This window comes from Tigriopus californicus, chromosome 1 (assembly GCF_007210705.1).
Source record: "Tigriopus californicus strain San Diego chromosome 1, Tcal_SD_v2.1, whole genome shotgun sequence".
Taxonomy (NCBI): domain Eukaryota; kingdom Metazoa; phylum Arthropoda; class Copepoda; order Harpacticoida; family Harpacticidae; genus Tigriopus; species Tigriopus californicus.
In genome coordinates this window covers 9,645,239-9,666,618 of record NC_081440.1, presented here as the reverse complement: position 1 = coordinate 9,666,618, position 21,380 = coordinate 9,645,239, and the positions used below count along the sequence as shown (strand labels likewise).

At 44.4% G+C, this 21,380-nt stretch overlaps 2 protein-coding genes and 1 long non-coding RNA gene across 3 annotated transcripts; 2 read left to right on the top strand and 1 right to left on the bottom strand.

Annotated features, from left to right (window-relative positions):
* Positions 1 to 335: 335 nt before the first annotated feature.
* On the top strand, positions 336 to 3,076 carry LOC131885784 (double-stranded RNA-binding protein Staufen homolog). Its single transcript, XM_059233947.1, has 2 exons — positions 336 to 534; positions 1,458 to 3,076. The coding sequence occupies exon 2, from the start codon at positions 1,553 to 1,555 to the stop codon at positions 2,720 to 2,722; it is 1,170 nt and encodes a 389-aa protein (XP_059089930.1). The 5' UTR covers positions 336 to 534; positions 1,458 to 1,552; the 3' UTR covers positions 2,723 to 3,076.
* On the bottom strand, positions 2,895 to 10,300 carry LOC131885824 (uncharacterized). The gene is made up of 2 exons (XR_009373867.1): positions 9,823 to 10,300; positions 2,895 to 3,186 (listed from the first exon to the last, which is right to left on the bottom strand). It is a non-coding gene; the product is annotated as an uncharacterized LOC131885824 (long non-coding RNA).
* Positions 10,301 to 12,009: 1,709 nt separating this feature from the next.
* On the top strand, positions 12,010 to 20,521 carry LOC131885681 (rho GTPase-activating protein 26-like). Its single transcript, XM_059233804.1, has 2 exons — positions 12,010 to 15,534; positions 17,194 to 20,521. Exons 1-2 carry the CDS (start codon positions 14,494 to 14,496, stop codon positions 19,852 to 19,854), a joined length of 3,702 nt encoding a protein of 1,233 aa, XP_059089787.1. The 5' UTR covers positions 12,010 to 14,493; the 3' UTR covers positions 19,855 to 20,521.
* The last annotated feature ends 859 nt before the right edge of the window (positions 20,522 to 21,380 follow it).

Genomic DNA, 21,380 nt, shown 5'->3' with positions numbered 1-21,380 from the left:
GCTGTCTACCTTGACACTGAGCCCTATTGAAGCAATGGGTCATCCAAGTTACGGCTGAATCGACTCGCCACGCTGAAACGATCTCCATCACCCTTTAGTGTCGTCATCAATGTCACCTTTGATCGGGATTTTGCGTCATGTATTTTTTTCCAGGTCCACTATTGAGACAAATTTTAAAACGTCATTTTTGAATCATGTATTACTGTATGAGGCTTACATTGAATGCTTGACCATTACGCTCCAGGTTGTACCTATTGCTCATGGTCAGACGCCGGTTGAGGCCACATTCGTTCCTTTGGGCTAGAGTTTTTTCGGCGAGCCTGAATCAGGTGCTCTATGGTGTGTGTATGATGGGCCTGACGCGTTCCATACGATGATAAATAGGATGAGGCTTTGAGGTCTCTGAGGCCAACCTTGAGAGGGATTGAGAGTGAGAGCCGCTGGCCAATCTAAGGCCAATCTAAGGCCGGATAGACGGAGTGACTGAGGCTCCAACCAGTGCATTCAAAACGGGAGAACACGCCGAGTTGGAAAGTAAGTCTAACCTGGTGGGCAAGTGTTCATGAATTCCAATGCAAGCGACTCGATCCACGACCACTGTCCAGTTGATCCTCGACCTCGACCTCGGCCTTGGCCTCGCCCTAGGGTCCCTCGGCCGGTTCAAGCCTCCATTTTTCATTCGTTTCTTTAGGGTGGCAGTACTGTTGCGCCTAATCGCCCCATACCTGTTTCCGAATTCTTCACCCACAGTCCAGCCATTTCCATGAATTGGGGCCTGGGGGCCTGGGGGCCCACTCTCCCGGAGAACCTGGGCCGAAGTCCGGGTGATGAGGGTGGGGTTGATGGAAGTGGTGTCTCGACCAGGTTTGGGTTCATGTCGGTCTGTGGCGAGGCCCAGGCTCGGGACCCCGGCCACTTCAAGCCTGAACGTAGGATCCAAAGTAGAACTGACCCATGAGCACCTTTGTCTCTAATCAGATTATGGGTCTCCAATGGGTCCTCAGTCCTCAAGTTCGGAAGCTCTTTCAAACTAGTTGAAAATAGTGTCTCGTCAATACAATTGGTCACAGGCAGACGATTCCTAGCTAGAAAACCGTGATCGTGGAAAACATTCGGCATTTCGGTCAATCGATAAAAAGTGGGTGTGACTAAAGATAAGAAAAAGGCTTTCCTAAATGTCAAAGGTGTTGGCTCGGGATCACATCAGTCTAGCCCATTGCTCCTCAGCCGCCTGATGTGATCTCATATTTCTGATGGAGCTCGGAACTTCGCCAGAAATCTCCACCCAACATGCACTATTTTCTGTTTCACGTTGTGTCTCGGTGGTTCTCCCACTGTCTTGGCGGTCTCCGATCCATTTTTTTTCTTTTCATTATGTTTGGGTATCCAATCCCACTCCTCCCAACGTGAAACAGTGGCCACTAGGGTTCTTACGAAAGCCTTTTCTCTCGTTCTAGGTTCAAAATCCCCGAGCCTATCTTCAAATAGGTCTAACAGCCAGTCAATCAAGTCTTTAGGGTACTAAAGCAAATATATCAAACCAATATTCGGCATGTCTAGGCATCATTATCCCCAATGGAGCTACGGTTACACCTTGGGCCCACCGTCCTTGGCCAATCGAGGCAATTATTCTATGTATCACCGTGGGGGGCCAGCTCCGCCCCTCAGAGGTAGGCCTGGCCCATTTTTCGGAGCCCCCCGATTTGGTCCGGGTGGCCGACCTCCCTTCCGGGGACCACGCCCAGTCATGCCCTCGGGTGAGGCGGGTCCTCCTCCCGGCAGAGCTGCGCTGCCCGAAGTTAATCCTGAAGCCTCTTCGGAGGCAGGTGATACGCCCGTTAAGCCCGGGTCTCCAACTGATGGCTTGGCTGCTGAGGGTTCCAATGAAGTGGGACCACCCACCAAAGAAGAGGGAGAGGGCGTAGAAAAAGAAGGACAAGAACGGCCAGTTTCAGAGATACTGAAAGGCCGCAATCCCATCATGTACTGCAATGACCAATCGAAATTTCGAAAGCTTCACATGGATTGGGAACAAATCAGTGAAACGGGACCCCCCCACGACAAGACATTCACGTGGACTCTCAAAATGGGCGACATGAGTACCGTGGGGGTAGCCAATAGTAAGAAGCTGGCCAAAAACAGAGCCGCGGAGGAGATGGCCAAGAAGTTGGACAAACTTCCTCGTGTGATGAAAAGGAATTTCTTTCAAGCCAACAATCAGTTCTACCCACCCGGATTTCGAATGCCTCCACCCTGGATGATGAATCCGAATTTTGGCCCACCCCCATTTGGTGCGAAGAAAAAGAAGACGGAAAAGAACCCCGAGTCCCAAGATGGTGCCACTCCGGGGGAAGGATCTGAGCCCAAATCGAGCACAGAGAAATCGAAAGAGGTTATTCCAAAAGTCATCAATCCCTCGCAAAACAATCCGATTTCCAAGCTTTACGAGCACTGCAAAAAGGCCAAGCAACCCGAGCCCATATTCGAAACCATATCCGAGAACGTGCTCGAGGCTCGGAAAACACCCCAAGGCTTCGTCCTCAAGAAGACCGAGTTTACAATGCAATGCACGATTCAGAATAAGAAATTTATTGGAACTGCTATGACCAAAAAACAAGCCAAACATAATGCGGCCGCCGTAGCTTGGGCCGAAATTGGCGTTGGAGTTGGGCAGGAGTCAATTAATGATCTTTTAGAGACTCAAAGAAACAATGTGGGATGAAGTGATCAGCATCCCATTTTTATGATTATTATTATCCTGCTGACCTTTTTTATGTTACCCTCATCCCTCTCTCTGTGTCTTCTTTCTCAGTTCGGGTTGAATAGCTTTTGATGTGAGGTTAAAACCGAAAGATACATTTGATTTACATACATCTTGAGGTTTTTCAAGCGAATTCTTGCTCCTCATTGGGATTGGGTATGGTCTGAATGAAAAGATGTTACAGAGTTGTGGGTGTCAACTTTCAAAACAGATTGCTAATTTGAGAGGTTTTTATCCCAGTTTGATGGCCCCCAAGTTTGTGTTTCAGCCACAAACCAAAGAAAAAATTGAAATATAAGTCATTTCATTTACAAACGTTGTGTGTTTGCTTCTGTTCTCAACCACTAAAACCAACCTTGATCTAGGCACTTTGGATCTTTTTACGAACTCACCACAAGGTTACAACATCAATGGACTGTGGGAACCTGCAATAAATGTACTCAAATCAGTATGTTCCAAATTCAAGTGCAATTCATGCCCAAATCGGACTCAAAGTTCTCTCCTTGCAGTCTTTTCATTCATGATAAAACCTGAATTATTTGCATGGGAAGAAGATTATTATCACCCAGCTAAAGAGTAGAAACCAGATAAAGATCAAGATTGAGAACCTAATTCACAAGCTTCATCATTCTACAATCAAGACTCTTCATGGGGGACCACTACTAAGAGCCGTTGAAGCAGTCAACAACCTAAAAGAAGAGTTGTTCCATGTACACTATTTTAAATACAGATGTATGCAATATTGGAAACCCTTTTCCCTCTCTACTAGTGTGGAGAAATATCACGAAATAAATACTCATAACCAGGCAACCCAATCAGCTCATCCAACACAACGTCCGTTTATGGATCACTGATCTCCAAGATTGTGGGATGCATCCATATACCCCATCTATACGTCAGAGTCCAAACGTGCAGTCCAATTGATTGAGTTTGCGGTCTTCTTTCGACTTTTGATTCGTTCATTCATTCATGAATCAAGCAAGCAATCGTCAACCTCACCCGTTGTCGATCATGGGAGACCACAAGCTCATTGTACTTTTTGTGAAGTAGTTCCAGTTGACATATTTTCTCATGCACGAATGACAGCGTATTACAATAACGTATTTGCAATAAGCATTAGGTGTTCGTTAAGATAAGATTAACTTGCCATTTTCGCCATTGAAATCTTCTGCAATGGAAATATTGAACACATCTATGGAATATTTCGGTTGGAAGGTAAAAGATTGCTGATATGGAAGTTACCAAATTCATTACAATCATCACCGGAAAAGCCAAGTTCTCTCGTTTGATAAGAATTGCACGAAGAAAACATGTTTTTGCTCAAGTCCTCTGAAACCAGGTAGGAGAACCACTTTTTAGCTCAAGTAGTGCATCAAATATAAAATACTGATTAAGTGAGAAGGGACGGAAAGAGGTCAGCTAGTCGCTATTTTGGGGGACAGAAAAACTAACATCATCCCCAGTTTCAATTTTCAGCCGTCGAGTAAGAATTGTTTGTTCTTGTCCCATCAATTGGCTGTATTAGAGTGATGCCAAATCTCATGACTAGGCCCGGCCAAAACTTGCAGATCAATATAATCTTTATTGACATCAAGTTTGCATGAAAAAATCACTTGCATTTGCACATAAAGTTGCAAATAATCTTGCCAAAACATAAGCACCGACACGTTCTACTAGAGGGCTGTAAGGGCTATTTTTGCCTTCCTTATTAAGCAATATGTAGATGAAAAGGAAAGTGCTGTCAAAATAGGTGATATTTCGGTGGCTTATCCGCTTCATCGCTTCTCCTCTTGACCCCCCCCCATGAACCAATCAAATTCTGCGTTGACTGTATTATCAACTAAGAATGGTTGAAGCATCTCCAAACCATTCCTACATTTATCATATATCATGAAAAATCGCGAACATTTTTAAATAAGTACGTTACAAAAAAAGATGCGTCCCAATCTTCAACATATTTTCAGACATGAATGGTTCCCCGATCTCTTGTTCGTTTTCGATGTCGTCATTGATTCTACATCTATGCTAAGCGATCGAAATAAATAAAATGCTAAAAATATATATATTATAGATATTGTATCTCCAAAAAGTACAGTATAAATGCAAGAAGAGAAGCAGAGCTATTTAAACGAATTAATGGATTGAATATACATACGTATATGTAGGCGGTTGGTGAAATATCTGGAGATTATGTTGCACTTTCACGTCAAAAAAAGGTAAGTAAAAAATCAGGAAAATGTAATCCTGCGATTATTTTCCCAAAAAATGATCCTAATTCATGAAAATTTTTATAATAAACTGCTCAAATACGGATATTTTTGTGCTGAAATGTACAATTTGAAATTTTGAAAACAAACCAAGCTTGTTTTTGTAGCCATCAATACAACGTCACAATATGAAATATTTCGTAAAGTTCCTTGATACAAAGTTGACGAAAATTTATTCATGGGTAAATGAGATGTGGACCGGTAAGTCTGGTCTGTCCATGCCAAAATGGCTAGGATTTATGGGTTAATAGCAAATTTCTAGTATTAGGGTATCATGTCCTTTCATTGGAAGACATCAAATCCTTTTGCTACTTCTGAGTGTTGGCAAACAAACGTAAAAATGTGAGAGCAACTGCAAGATGTTACATCTCATGAAAGGATTATTCAAATAAAAACTTATTGTTTAAGCAATTGAACAAAAAAATACGCCACTAACTCTTTCGAAGTGCCTTTCAAATTTTACATCCATAGATTACAAATAATTGCGACATCCAAATGGGAATTAAACCTAGAGTTGGTGATTTCAATAGAACGCAAAATTCAATTATAACTCAAAAGTTCCACGAGCAATCAAAGGAATATTGAAAGCTTCATAGTGTCACAGCAACAATCTTTCTCTATCTTCATTTCAATTTTGATTAATTGTGTAATGCAAAGCGTAAATTTTACGAAGTAATGGAAAAAAATTGACATATCACACTTACTTTACTTTATCTCCTTAAGCAACAAAACAATGCCTAATATTTGAATGATTCAAAAGAAACAAATTAAAGTCCGTATGTTAAGCAAAAACAACAAATGCACTTTTTTGAACGTTGCTCTCCTTTTTAATAGCTTTCAAGTGCGGTATCAGGAATTTTTACCGTACTGTTTTCGATTCCAATAAATTTGTACAAAAACTGAAGCACCGATGATATATTTTTCTGGAAATTCTTCTTATTTACATCTCCATCTCCAACATATCTAGAGACTATTGGACACTCTAAAGAAGCACAATAGTTACCCTGTTACAATCGAATCATAGATCAAAGGGCACGAAAACAATTGCACTATAACTTATTCCTGGAGTGCTTTCTATTGTACTAACGTTTATTTGCCAACTATTCTCATTTTTGGGTTGTCTTGCAGCACTACCGTAAATCTTAATTAAAATCCTACACCTAGTCCTACACCTCACGAACACTTTGCTTCTAAACGAATTTCTTAACCGATTTAGTTTATTTGGTAATATATGTAATTATCCTTATGTTTAACAATTTATCTAAACCAATGTGCGTTTTGAAAGCTTAATGTGCGTTTTGAGAGCACCTTCAAGTCCTCGAGAATCCAGGCAAGTTCAAACAATGAAGTCCACATCTCTTCTCTCTCGGGCTCCTTCATTGTTTAATTTGCTTCCCTCTGATATCCGTAGGGAATACGTAGGCCTTGTTGATCCGGTAGCATATTTCAAGTCAGACTTGGACAAACTTTTAGATAGGATTCCAGATCAACCCTACATTCAAGGACTAGCTCGGTCTGTCCACTCAAATTCGTTGGTGGACCAAAAATATCATATAAAGATAAAGAAGAGGAAAAAAATAGACGAATTATAACCTTTCATTTTAATAGTACTGGGGATTAAATTCCCTGTAGCGGTTAGAAAAGCCTGTGAAAAAACAAACCAAACCCAAAAAAGGTGAATATCTAACCGATTGAGAGCTGTACGTTATAGTGCTTCAAAATAACCATGATTTTCTTCATGATTTTCCTACAACGACCTGGCCCATGGCACAGACTTTAATTCTGACTAAATATATCATTGAAATTAAGATCAAAGAATTGTAATTTCAGCCTTCTTTCTCGACTATTGTCGGTGTCATATGGCGACAGTTTTTAGAAGAACATTTCCCGGAAAGATGAAATGGTCCGCAACTTTCCGTGTCAGCTAGAAATGGTCACAGCGACGCCAATGTGTTCATCAAGGCCTGAAATCAATTTGTGATTGTTGTGGAGACTGATCTACGTATTTGGAGATGACAATCTGGACTTTAAATCTCGGAGCAAACACTATTATTTGAAAGGCAAAAGGGTGTGCTTCCTTAGGGGGAAGGACTTGCTAAGTGCTATATCTAGCATTGTTTTATCTGCCGCTTGAGGAGGGCTCAAAAGGCCTATTTATCAGTGGGATATTTGCACCATTGACTGATATTTGCCTGCACCATTGACTGATATTTGCCTGCACCATTGACTGATATTTGCCCTTGCTGAGTGAGCCATAAGATTATTTGTTCCATACTTTTAGATTCGGTTTGGACCAGATTTTTTAGCAGTTTAGGTTAGTTTTTGGTGGTTTCAGAGTCCTCATCCTGCACAAAAGGGGTTCACTCTGACTGAAAGAAAAAAAATACTTGGATGTGAGGCCGCTTCATTAACAGCATATTCAATGCGACGAGCTATCAAGTGCTGTATCTTTAACTGATTCAAAATTGGTCAACGAAGACTGCCATGGATCTTTTTGCTGATTTTAGCTAGTTTGGTTTTATTTCCTACAATTCTTATTTCTAATTTGTGATGCATTTGACAATTTCTTTCTGAATTGCCATTTTTGGTCTTAATTCAACCCTAATTAACCCTAACCTTTAAGTAAGCCTATATTCAAGGACTAGCCGGATCTGCCAAGTATAATTCGTTGGTGGATCAGATATTATATGAATAAAGAGTTAAATAACATTTATCCGTTTTTTTGGTCTTGAATTGCTGGGAATCCCATTCCCACTATTGGTAATGTAGTTATTTTATTTACCATTTTTGGGCCTAAATGGCCTTTTTTGGCTTGAAATCCCTTATTACATTTTGCTTTTTCCTCAGAGGAGCTTGTTGATGAAATTACTGAAAAATATCGCTTTTCGCACCAAGATTAGGATGATACTTTTGGGTTCTTAAAAAAAAACATGACAATTTTGAAGTATGGCCACTTTTCAAAATGCACAAAATATGTACCACTTTCTCTTCCGATTTGGCAAGTATGGACCGCAATACATCCTTCTCCAGACCAAAGTAAAATAATCCACACTTAGCCATACTGTATACAAAAGCTTGAAATTAGTGCAATACAAATCTACGTACAGGCTATGTATAGAATTAGGTAGGATAAGGAATGCTGATTGCTACTTGAAGAAATCGAGATTATGGCCGCAAGTATTGAACACCAGCTGCTGTAAGACCCTTGCCGTATGAACTCAATGATCTAACAGCAATTACAGACCTGGTGTCAAACGTGTGCCTCAGATGACGCACTCAACCTATGTAATTCCACGTAGAATTTGGCTAGTTCTCATCTCAAGGACTGGCCTTTACTCGCCGATTAGGCCTGTCAAGATGAGAAATGATTTTCCTCTTCCATACGTAGATTGGACAAAACTCATTAACACTGAGTATGACAATTCTGATGGGTTTCTCTCCCTCTCGACTTGAGAAGGATTTTGGGTAAAGAAAATAGTTATTGTGAATGGAGCCTCCCCTTAACTAAATTGGAAAACGGACAGCCGGACGGACTTTCCTCGAACAAACACTCGCGGAGAAGAATGGTTCTTGAAGAGGGCAAGTATCTGATTTCCACCTAATTGATAGGCTACCATTTAGAGCTAATTGTTCAACAATGCAATTGAACCAAGCAAGTCATTTGTAAGTGAATAGGGTCGTCGAAATGATGCTTGCATAATATGTTCAAGACCATTTAGTGAATGACACTTTTTGGGTGGCTTCGAAAATGGAGTACTTTCTGTGTAAGGAGCCATTTATGGGATAATCACCTTAACAAGGAATGCGCTATTGGCGTGAAATCATTGGTCTTCGATTGAAACACGACGATCTTGGCAAGACATGTCGTACTTGGGCAAAAACAACGCACGATTTATGTACGAGCTGAAAGAACTTCAGATCATATTTTCAAAGGCCAAACAAATTAGGAGCCCTCGTCAATAGATGGTTTTTCATGAGGGCAAAAAGCCAGTGTCCAAGGATGACAATGGCATTTGACTTTCTCGCCCACGCCATCACTTTTGAAGCTTCTCGGTAAACTTCACATGCATCATCCATTCATTCACTCATCCATCCATCCATCCATCCATCCATCCATCTTTCCATGGGTCCGACCAAGCAAGCAACAACCATTCCGATCCAACTAAGGAATGTCGCGACAAACCTCCATCTAAGGAGGGCGAAATTCGTCCATTTTCCATACCATGGAGTAATAATCATCGTGCTAATAAAGCCAACCGAGTGAACCGAGTGCCAAACAGTCACCGTCTTCACATGCATCATCCATTCATTCACTCATCCATCCATCCATCCATCCATCCATCTTTCCATGGGTCCGACCAAGCAAGCAACAACCATTCCGATCCAACTAAGGAATGTCGCGACAAACCTCCATCTAAGGAGGGCGAAATTCGTCCATTTTCCATGCCATGGAGTAATAATCATCGTGCTAATAAAGCCAACCGAGTGAACCGAGTGCCAAACAGTCACCGTCAGGCCATGCACTTGCTCTCTTGTATGTAGACTTGTATAACGAACCAGAGGGAGTGCGAGAGCGAAAGACGAGGCCTCAAAATAGTAAAATGCCATTGCCCATAACCTAGATTGGCCTATGCATGTATGCCTATGTAGATAGTGGGTACTTTTACCAAAGGCGTATAGAAAATGAGAAGATTAGTTGCATGCTAAACTGATTCGGTGGAAGCCGTGCCGCGGGGAGGTCCCTCTTGCATTCAGTCCAAATTCACGACTGTACGCTCGTCGAAGCTGTATTACCTCTGGTCCCACAGAGCTACAGAGCTCTCGGTCATGGGCGCAAATCCAATGAAGTCGCGACTAGTACACGAGATCCATTCGACGAGAACCCGCTAGCATCCCTTAAGCGCACGATGGGCTGGCAGTGAATGTACCACTCGTTCAAGTTTTGTCGTATGCACGTCCATTCTTTCCTTCATCCGTGCTTGAGATCGAGATGGGATGGCCAGTTTGCCAATGCTCGAAGTGATTTCAGCTCATAGGACTCATGAATCGCGGACGGACATCGGCACACTACTGACTGGTGAGAGAGGATGTGCGTGTTGGCCAAGGAAAACCTTCCAACCTTCCATCCCCAAGCTTTAGGTATCGTTCAACACGGGGAGATCCAGGGAGGAGGGAGAATGTGAGAGAGAGACACACACACACACACACACACAGAGGGGGACAGATAGAGAGAGTCGGCACGTCCAAGAACGAGGACGAAGTCTACCGTCTGTAGATGGGTGAATGGGTGGATTGTGGAGTAACGAGTGGCGCTTTGGCACGACGAGTACCTTTACTCTTTGGTGGAAGACTGCAGTCGGGATTGAGCGCTCTTCATGGCGAGAGTGGTGTGCGTGTGCATTATTCATCATCAAAATATTATTGCCATTCACCGCCCTGTTGGTGCGTTGTGTTTGCCAACAGAGGTTCGTTCCAAGTCTGAACTGATTTTCACCGCTCACCGCCCAACCGCTAAGAAAGCCGTTAGCCGAAACGATCCATCTTCATAGATATTATTGTTCCTTTGCCTTGAAATCTCCCCACTCAGGCATGCTTTTTCTATTGAGCCAATATCAAGAGGCCTGAAGCGTTTGAAGCGTTACGCCTGGGCCTGGGAAATGGTGCGAGTGTATCTATCCTTTGCTGCCCATCAAATCTCAAATACCATGCGTGAACACTTCTAAGCACATTCTCATATACAGTCTCTACATATTTTGTGTGGGCATGAAAACAAATGTTGAGTGTCAAGTCGGAGTCCAAGTGACAGTGAATTGAAACGACGAACTGCCAGCTTGAGAAGACGAAGAAGAAAAAGACCGGACGAAAGAACGAACGACACTCATGTCAAGTCAATTTGCGCCGAATTCAAGACAAAAGCAAATATTGCACGTCGTAAGCAGGACCTGACTGTTCAAATCCTGAATAAGTGGTGAAGGCCACAAGCAATGAATGATTAAAAATTGCCGCAAAGGCAGACATTGCTGGCGAGATTTGCCTTATCGTGGCGATAAAAAATTGCTCGTCCTTAATCTCAGATTAACGATGATGATTTAGTGTTGGTAGTCAGCCCCTGATTTCATCCTCTCTTAGAACAACTCTGTCAATTTCGCCTGAGCTAGCGAGTTCAAGGTAGTGAGGGTGTCAGTCAGTCAGTCAGTCAGTCAGTCAGTCAGTCGGTGAGTAGCGGGTGGGTGAGGGAGTGCATTGGGATGCAAGCTCTCTCGTTCGTCTTGCCGAGATTCGTTTCGAGGGTGAAGAGTGATTTCCTCTGCGGTGTTTTGACTGATTATGTGGACTCACATCCTCGTTTGGGCCCCAAGGAGGATTGATTAGTGGAAAATGGCCAGTCTCGTAACAAGCTTGTTGAAGATTGGGACTCGGACGGACGACCACAACTATGAGATTAACGACTCTTAAAGAACTCTCGTCAGACTGTGGCAGAGCTTGAGATAAGTCTGAGCAGGAATTCGGATTGCTGAACGAATGCATCCCACCCTTTGCTCCTACATACAACTGTACGTACAGTCGGTCGGTCCATGGACGGATTGGAAGAGGCGAGCATCCACCGAATTGCAAGAATTCAACCCGGGTGTGCCCCGTCCATCCGTGTGTGTCCAACGAACACAACGTAATCGTTCTGAAGTGAAGTCATCAACGAACTCGTTGTCGACGACGACATCTCCAACTGCGGCAACAACATCATCATCATCATCATCATCGTCGTTTTCATTTTCATCCTCATCCCCCTTTTCACGCCTGATCCAGTGAGTGCCATCGGATAAGCTCTTCAATTTCCTCTTTTAAGGCATTCTTCTTCAACTCCCAGTTTCCCAGTAACTCTCAAAGCTATTGACTTCAAGACGAGCACGAACATTTGGAAGTCGGGGCTCAAAAATAAATTCCACCCCATTGCGTTACCCTCTTCAGTTTGGATCCGTCGGGAAACGAACCCTCGTTCATTTTGCCCCAAACTTGTCGAGAGCGAGATTTGCTGTCCGCCTGACGCGGCGCTCGCCATTCAAAAGCACCCCGGGTTTGGACTGATCTTGGAAACAACAAAAACGAACAAAAAAGCTCGTTCTTCAGTCGATGCATGTAAAACGTAGGTCGTGAAGCGGGAAGTTTCCGCTTTTCCCCAGTCAAACGACTATCTCCATCCATCCAGTGAGCACACATAGGAATACATTTTCCGTGCATTCACGTTACACGAACAAGTGTCGTGGCTGGGATGAGAGCATAACAGAGGAGCCAAAGAAAACAGCACCAAGCCAGCGAGCGAGTCGTAAACGATCGTCGGATTTTCGGGAATCAGTCCTCTCATCTGTGGTTTATTGGTGTTGCACACGAACAACGAACAATAGCGGTGTTCAGAGATCGACTTCAAGTGTTTGCACACACGGACAAAAAATCGAGGATGACGACCAGGATGAGACGACCAGAGTGCTGGTGGTGCATCGTGGCTCTTTGAATGAGACGTGCTCGTCAATCCAGAGCAAGAGACACATACACAGATTCACATTCACTAGGATCGAGGTGATACACCGAGAGCAAATATCAATCAATTTTACACTTCCAGCCAGAAGAGCACCGACCTCCTGGCAACGGTGCTACTACGTTCATGACGTGGCAGCCCAGTGCCAACTTTGAGTTCAGAGAGGCTCTTTCTTTCCATGTTTCTCTCGCTCTCCCCTCCCCCCTTTCGTACATGCAGTACATATTACATAGATAGATACATACATACATAGCCGTGTTAGCCGCCGTAGGTTGTCCACAAGGTCCTCGATGTTCTCATTCTCGTCAGTCTGAGCAATTAGGGCCAGCAAACAACCCAAAGTTCAACAAAGCGACCCAAAAGACTCTCCCAAAGAATCAACAGTGGAGGGGGAACACCAACGAACGAGCGAACGAAGGAACGAACAACGAGCCACGATCTTTGTTAGGGCGGTGAATTGGTACCCATTTTCTGGTTCATCTGCCTCCACGCTCAGTTGCCTATTATTGTCCATACGTAGTGGACATTGTACATGTGCAACGAGAGCTTCGTTCCAGGACAACGGAATTGGCATAACTGGCATCGTGAGTGCATCGCCAACCGACCACCCGTTTCACTCTTCTCGACTGTAAATCATAGTATTCATGTAGCTCCGTGGTGTTGTGCGGACAATACGTGTGCATGTGAGTGTGTAGATCAGATTTCAGTCTCCAGTCTCAGTCAGAATGAATAGATTCGAGTGTGATTATGAAAAACTTGGATTTGGAACTGAACGAGCTGACGAGGCATCTACGTAGAACGGAGGATAGAGGAGAGCCGTCATCCACATAGTCAAGGATTCTTGTCGAGAGGCTTGGAGCTCGGTCGCGACGTTTTGCTTCTTTTTTGATCGTTGAAGTGCTCTTCCTATCTAAATGTAGTGCTCGTAGGTAGTACAATACGATAGCATTCGCGTGTACCGCACACTCATACATACGAGCTCAAACTTTGGCAGAATCAAAGATAAGAGCCTCACCGACCAAGGGGGACTCGAGTTGACGGGCGAGTTGAGCCTGAATTGTGAATAAAGAAGAAGACTTGGCCGGAAAAAGTGAATGTTGATTTGAGAGACGCACAAAATCCACCTCCGTCTTAGGAAACCAGGAAGATTGCCGCGGAAATTTGCGTCGTCTCACTTCATTGTATTTGCATCTGCCAACAACATTGTTATCCTGGTCGAGGAGAAACGAACTCATTCCCGCTCCATCAGGCGACTGTGACTTCGACGAACACTCACCTTGGCCTAAGTGGGGCAAAATTTTCGCAGATGTCTTCTAATGGAAGTGAAGTACGCCAGAAATCCGACCACCACAACCCCACTACTGCTATTACTGCACTACTACTACTACTACTACTACCACCACCATCACCTTCATCAGCTCCATCAGTGCTTCCACCATCACAATCGTTCCATTAGAATTGTGCGCCTCCTCTCGTACACGACCGAGTATTACAGAGTGTTACAGTAGAAAGAGCTCCAGCTCTACTTTTGAGAAGTTGGTGTCCACATTAACGGGCAATGAGAGTCATTTCTTCTCGCTCGGGAATCCACGGGGCGTCCAACTATTGAATTGTGGGGCATACTATACGCTGCCATCTCACACCTGCGGTCACCTCACAAGACCTGAATTAAAATGAATGGAAACCGCCCCCAAGTTTGTCGAACACTCATTCCGAGAGAAAACACAACTGTCAATGGAGCTCAAGGTCGTGCGCCCATGAATAACCCCGCCCCTTAAACAAACCTGAAAAATAACAAAAATATTGACGGAAAATCCCAAATGGTGAAGAAAAACTGGCGTTTCGTGAATCAGCCCAGTGAACGCATGGCTGCATTTGTGAATTTGAGAATTTGAGAATTTGAATCTGTGATTCTCATCACCTCCTCCAACAACATGGGTTTGCTGGCTCTCGAATTCTCGGATTGTCTGCTCGATTCTCCCTACTTTCGGGAGAACCTGAAAGCCCACGAACGCCAACTGGATCAATCATCCAATAACATCAAAGACATTGTGAAAGACATTCAAGACGTGATGGAAGCGGGTAAAACGCTCTCCAAAGCGAAGCGGAACTTGGCCAATAGCCTGGCCGACTGCCGCCTCGAGTGCATTGGCTCCAAACTGACCCATGACGAGATCGTGATTTCCAATTCCATGCGCGAGTTGGGTCGGTTCTTTTTGTCCTGCGAGGATGAGATGGATCGAATGCTGGACCAAGCTCAAGAGAAGTTCGTCGCTCCTCTCGAGTCCTTTCGGAAGGAACAGATTGGCTCGGTCAAAAAGAAGCGGAAAGAGTTCGAGAAGCACACCGCCAAGTTCTGTGCGGCTCAAGATCGTTATGCGGGCTTGAGCTCGAAGAAGGAAGAGAGTCTAGCCGAGGCGGCCGAGATCGTGCGACAGGAGCGGAAAAGTCTGAACGGGGCCTCCCTCGAATACGTGTACCTCATGCATGTGGTTCAAGAGCGAAAAAAGTTTGAATTTGTCGAAGGCATTCTCGGGTTCATGCAAGCCTGGACCATGTATTATAAGCATGGTCACTCGGTCACCTCCGACTTTGCCCACTACATGATGGATTTGAAGTCTCGCGTCCAGAAAACGCGTGAGAATTTCTCCCCCACGATCGAGCGTTACGATGACTTGAAGGAGAAAATGAGGGTGGCCTCGCACGACCCGGGGCTACTCAATCGCATGTACACTCGGCAAGGCTACCTGTACGTCCAGAACAAGAAGACCAACATCAAGATTGGATCGCAATGGACAAAATATTTCTGTCAATATCAGGCTCAACCCAAGCAGTTGATCATGATTCCGTACAATCAACTGACGGGAAAGATCACGACCACAGAGACGATCCGGGTTCACGAATGTCAGTGCAAGGATGAAACCGGCGAGAAGTTCAGATTCATCGTCACAGGAGACGATCTCAGCGAGCAGCAGGTAAGCAAACCAAGCAAGGCACGGCGAAACAAAGCTACAAAGCAACACACACACACACACACACACACGCACAAACACACACTCTCATATTGGTTGGGAGAGGTCAAAATCTCACTGTGCAAAGGTCAACGAGAATTTCGGGGGATCAATTGAGGTAAGACGTGTGTTGTCGGTACCGCCACGAGTTAAGCAGGTCTAGCTAGGTCATCATCCTTGGGTCGTTCATTGTGTTGAGACAAACGATGCCTTCTAGATTCTTCAACAGCGAGGAGGATATCCAATTTAGGAGCCAATATAGTACCACCTCACCTCTCTCATTCCCTCGATTGAACGCTCTTGCCCATCATTACTTGGGACGCGAACGAGATAAATCGATGCGAGTGGAAATGGAATTTCTTGAGATTACGCTATCAGTTTGTGTGTGTGTGTACGTGTGTGTGAAGTGAGTATACTCAGAGCAGAGTATTCGCGTCCGTGCTACGATGTGTCTCTTACTGGCCAGTCAGTCAGTCAGTCCGTCAGTCTCCGGCAAAGACAAAACGCTTGAGCTTGAGCTTGACATTTCTTCTTCTGAATGAAACTCGTTTCCCATTCGCGTGACAATGAAGCCGTTTTACCACTCGAATTGGGAGTTTTTATTACTTGGGGGATTAGTTAAGTAAACAATGAAAGGACTCGGCAAGAAATGTGACAAAAACAGACACAAAGTCAATTGAATGCTCGAGGCGCCAAAACTAATAGTTGTCGTGGTAGTCTTTCACCATTTCAGTCGACTCCGATCCAAAAAGGAAGGGTCTCACGGCCAAGGAGAAAACATACAATTATTTTAATAGTCGAAGGATGACTCCGGGGTTTTACTTGGAGGAAATTACTTTCAGCAAAAGCCGACAGGTAATCAAAGTTATGGAAATGAGAGAGTGCGTGGAAGGTACCGAGCACAGTGGACTACTATACCGGTATGTAAGGGACTAAGTTTTGGGTTCTGCTAGAACGCAGGAGGGGCCAGCCAATCCCCGGGCTCTCTATTACGTATTAATATCTCAACTTTCGAAACGAGAAGAACGATGGCAATAACAAGCCATCAATTGTCTCCTGGGGGAGCTAACAAGGCCTGCGAGCCGGAGATTAGCATAAGTTTATGAACGTTTTAATGACGTAAGATTTGGCAGAGCTCTCATCGCTCGCTTGGACTGTTCAATCAAATCGTTCTTAATCAATTGCCGTTTTTTGGCTAGTCGGTTAGATGAAGGAGAAGGCATGTTTGAATCTTGAGGGCAATATTAATTATCTGCCTTGTATCATGAAGTCATACTTTTTGCGCCTCTCAATGAGTATCAAGTGTATACTAGTCAGTGGTCTACGAGATACGAATACGTCGTACATGGCATTCGTTTTGTTCTCATGCTCAAGTCGTCGTTGGTTGGCTTTATCAGGCTATATGTAACTACCCAAGCGAATGGGAGAGAGATAAACGTGCATAACATCTAGCTCCGATCTTGGTCGGCTCCCCCCTCCCCCCCCCTTCAACCACGATGGGACCACTAAAATAGCCAACCACCTTAGTACCGATGAGCCCTTGGAGGAATGCATACTGCATTGCTGCTACCTCCCTGGGCGACCCTTCGAACCCATTTCTAAACCAGATCTCATTGTTTCCAGGGCCCTGGACAAGTCATCACACACACATTCCAAGCCATGTCGGATTATGAGCGTAAACAATGGGTTGAAGCCATGGGTGGAACCTGGCCGAATGTGAATTCATTGCAAAGAATTAAAGCCGATAGTGTCGAAGACAATTTGAACAGTTTGGCATTCGTATTTCTGAAGGATTGCCTGCGCGAACTCGAGGCTAGGGGTCTCAGCGATCATGGGTTGTACCGTGTCGGAGGAGTCGTGTCCAAGGTGAAGAAACTGCTCGCTCTCGGCCTCGAACCCAGTAGCTCGGGCGAACCACGCCCCCTTGATCTCAGCGACCCCAAGCAATGGGAGTCGAAGACCATTGCCAGTGCGATCAAGCAATATTTCCGAGACCTCTCGAAACCATTGATGACTCATCATTTATACCAATCCTTTGTGGAAACGGTGAAGCACGAGAACGAAGAGGACCGATTGGAAGATATTCAACGGGTCTTGCACAGTTTGCCCACGGCTAACAGAGAAATCCTGAAGGTTCTGATTCGTCATTTGCATAAAGTCGCTTGTAATTCTGATAAGAATCTGATGACTGCCAGCAATCTGGGCGTTTGCTTTGGGCCCACGCTTCTCCGACCTAAGGAGGAGACAGTAGCTAGTATTATGGACATCAAGTTCTGCAACGAGGTGGTCGAATTATTGATCCACAACTGTGATCGCTTCTTTCTCCAACAGAGCCATCATCACAATGCAGTCAATGATGCCGTATCATCTTCATCGCTTTTGTCGTCTGAGCCAAACCAAGCAGGGTTGGTACCCTTGGCGCATAATGGGCAAAACAATCGGAGGAAGTCCTCTTCCTCGTCGAACTCGAGCCCAAGCTCACAACGGCAGACCACGGCCAATTTATCGCCCCCAGATGGAGCCGAGGTGGCGGCGCGTTCTTCCTCTACGTCGATGAATGGCTCTAGCCCTTCAATCTCGGCAAGTAAAGATGAACCTGATAGCTCAAGGGGATCATATCACAAGCGAACAAAGTCCTTCAGCTCGGTGAGCCATTGGTCAATACGATCTTTGCCGGATGAAATTCGAGAGTTCAGAAACAAATCTGTCACCCCCACTCTACCTCAGAAGTCTTTTACCAATGACCGGCCCAGGTCGAAGAGCCATCAGCACCACGAGCCCCTTACTCCGACACCTTTGATTGAAAAACAACGATCTTTACCCCCAGCCAGTCCTTCGTATGAAAGCTCCTCCAACCAAGATGACCTCATGGCATCGTTGGAGATGATGAACACATTGGCTGCTGATTTACCTGCCACCAATGCATCACCTCTTACTCGTGAATCATCTTCCTCTTCTGGACATCCTCCTCCTATCAATGCCTCCAATTATTGCCCATTGAGACGAAGTCGGACAATCCAAGCCTCCCACTCCCCGACTCTGAGCACCCATAGGGAGATTCACAAGAAGCCCCCTTTACCCAAGTTGTCACTATCTTCCTCGTCATCGTCTTCCAACCCTGTGCTAGAAGACTCTACCTTTTCCTTTACAACTGGAGTTGATTCGCCATCCAACCAGCAGCAGCACCACCACCGTTATCCTCACAACCAACAGCAACCACAACAACAGCACCAAAACCATCATATCAGCTCATCTCATAACAATTGTATTTCGTCTGACTCCGGGTCACCCAAAACCACCAGATATCTTCCTGGGAGCCGAAACTACTTTGACACTACTAGTAGTAACTTGCTGACAAATGAAGGCGGTTCACCCAATGACGAGGGTTCTGGCCCCGGTCTTGGCATGAGTAATCATCGTCCGACCAAACACACTGAAGCCCTATTCAGCGCCACTAATCCACCCACGATTCCAACTCGGAAATACCACACCATCTTCGTCTCGGAATCGGCCCTGAAGGACCATTTGGCCAAGATTGAAGGAAAGTCTTCATCCGCTCAAATGGATACACGTATGATGAACAAAATCAGTTCGCCTTCACCCACTGGGGATAGTGGGATTGCGGGATCCCCGCCGGTGAAACCCAAGCAATCCGATAACTTATCATCGCAAGAGCAAGAAAGTGATATTGATGCGGTCTCCATAATCAGCTCTGCCCTCTCGGTGGAATCAGATACCAGCACAAGTAAGGGTTCTAAATATGAAAACACTGGATGTCTCAGCCAAACCCAACCTCATTTCTCTGAAGATCGAGACGGCGACGACGAGGCCGAGGATGAAACTGAGTCAATAAAAGAACAGAAGAGGAAATCCGTCAAATCCGAGACAAGCTCTATCGAACTTGACTCCTCCGATGAGGATAGCAGTAACAATAGCAATCACAATCAAAACCCTCATGCTCTTCCTCCTCCACATTATCAGAAACAGCATCAGCACCAACAACAACGGCAACAACAGCAAGCTGAGGAGAGCAATTCAGAGGATGATGGACCGCAACCAAGTGGACAACCTCATTCTGATTTGATTGTTGTCAGAACTTGCACTAAAGTGCCCTCTGAGCCTCTGACAAGAGCTCATATCCGCTCCCCTCGAAAACTAAATGTTCATCTCCAAAGTGCCCGTTATCGCGACAGTGGGCCTTACGACAATGTATTTGATGATGAGTGGACAGATAAGACGGAATTGAGTCAAATCCTTACTCACGGGCAGACCAGCAATGTGTGAGTGAATGCTCTACTGAGGACGGAAAGTCCCCGAGAATGTGTGGCTCCCTTCAAAATGGGCGAAGATATTGAATCAAGATAACTACTCCACCGCAGTCCATAGACTGGTTGAGCTTCGCTGGGATGACTCATTCACTCCGTCAATTCACTTGTCTAGTGCACCTCACTTCGAGCTATTACAATATTTCGTGCCCTGCTATTATGGAGGCCTTTTAATCTTTGACTGGGTTGGCAGCCTGTTGCCTTGAAGAAGAAAAAAACGACCCATTGCCTCCTGATAATCGCTGGTGGGATTCCATTCTAGGAAAAGCATCTCCACACAAGCCGAGGCCAAATCTTCTTTGAAAGGTTCAATCTACCTGAAGAACCGTACACATCATGAATACAATAATGAAGAAGACATTGGCCCTTTTCAATAGAGCGGCAAAACTGATTTGAACAGCGCAAAGAAGCTTGCTTATCATTCATCTGTCAAGATTGGTAGGAATCGATCTCGACTGCAAAAACAAATTTTATCAGATATCCACTTGTGGGCACTGAGACTAAATGCATTTCAAAAATAAAGCAAAGATTATTGTCAGAAATTAAAAGAGAACTCGTCATCTAGCATTATGAGGCTATTTGTCTATCTTATTCTACATCTGAATTAAAGTGTAACATGTTACGAAGTTTGACGAGAAGCATTGCTAACCATGGTTCAAAGAGTTCATGGTTCCATTTCGGGACTTTACAATGGTACCGCAAGTAATATAAGCTAGATGCATTGGCTAGTGATGTTTCCTAACTAAAATAACCACATTTACTTTCGACTATTTTGGCAATATTAACAAGCAATATTTTCAGCAGGGCAGTAGTACCGAAATTACAGTAATTCGTTCCTTTTTTCGAAAAAGGGACTGTTGTAATCCCATTACAAGGTAGAATGGTGTAATTGTAACGACCCAAAGACGCAAAATTACTCGTTACTCGTTCTTTTCCACCATCCACCGTGTGACGTGATCATGGTTTCAAATCTTATTAAATTGTATTGCTCTATTCTCGACATTTTCTCAATCGCATTCTGTTGGATTAAAAGACCTGATTTAGAGCGCAGTTGACACACGGTTTTGAGGACAGTGTCAAATAAAACCTATGTCGCAAAACCAGTTTTTAGGGCTAATTTTTAGAATAATACAATACAATCGTTGTTTTAATGTAACCCAAGTTACCTTAACCTACAAAACTATCTAATATATCAAAAAACAACTTTTAAAAAGTGACCTTCGCCGCTCATGTCTCAAATTTCAAAAAATCTCTAAGGCATGATTTCTCTATATGATTGATACTGTTTTAGACATAAAATAGTTCAAAGTTTTGAAATCAGTGATTTTACAATTATGAATTTCCATTGGTTTGGCCAGTGCCTTGGTTTGGCCATTGAGGTCTCAATTTAACTAGAGGTCTACCAAATTGTCGCCGTATATCCCAATAGGCTTTGATCTCATTAGGAAACGGGGCTAAAACGATGAGTTAGGCCTGACCTTGGAT

Excerpts from the sequence above, each read along its gene's own strand:
- LOC131885784 (XM_059233947.1), top strand. The coding sequence starts at position 1,553 with ATGTCTAGGCATCATTATCCCCAATGGAGCTACGGTTACACCTTGGGC.
- LOC131885681 (XM_059233804.1), top strand. The coding sequence starts at position 14,494 with ATGGGTTTGCTGGCTCTCGAATTCTCGGATTGTCTGCTCGATTCTCCC. Across the intron at positions 15,535-17,193 it reads ACGATCTCAGCGAGCAGCAG|GGCCCTGGACAAGTCATCAC; the intron begins GTAAGCAAACCA and ends CATTGTTTCCAG.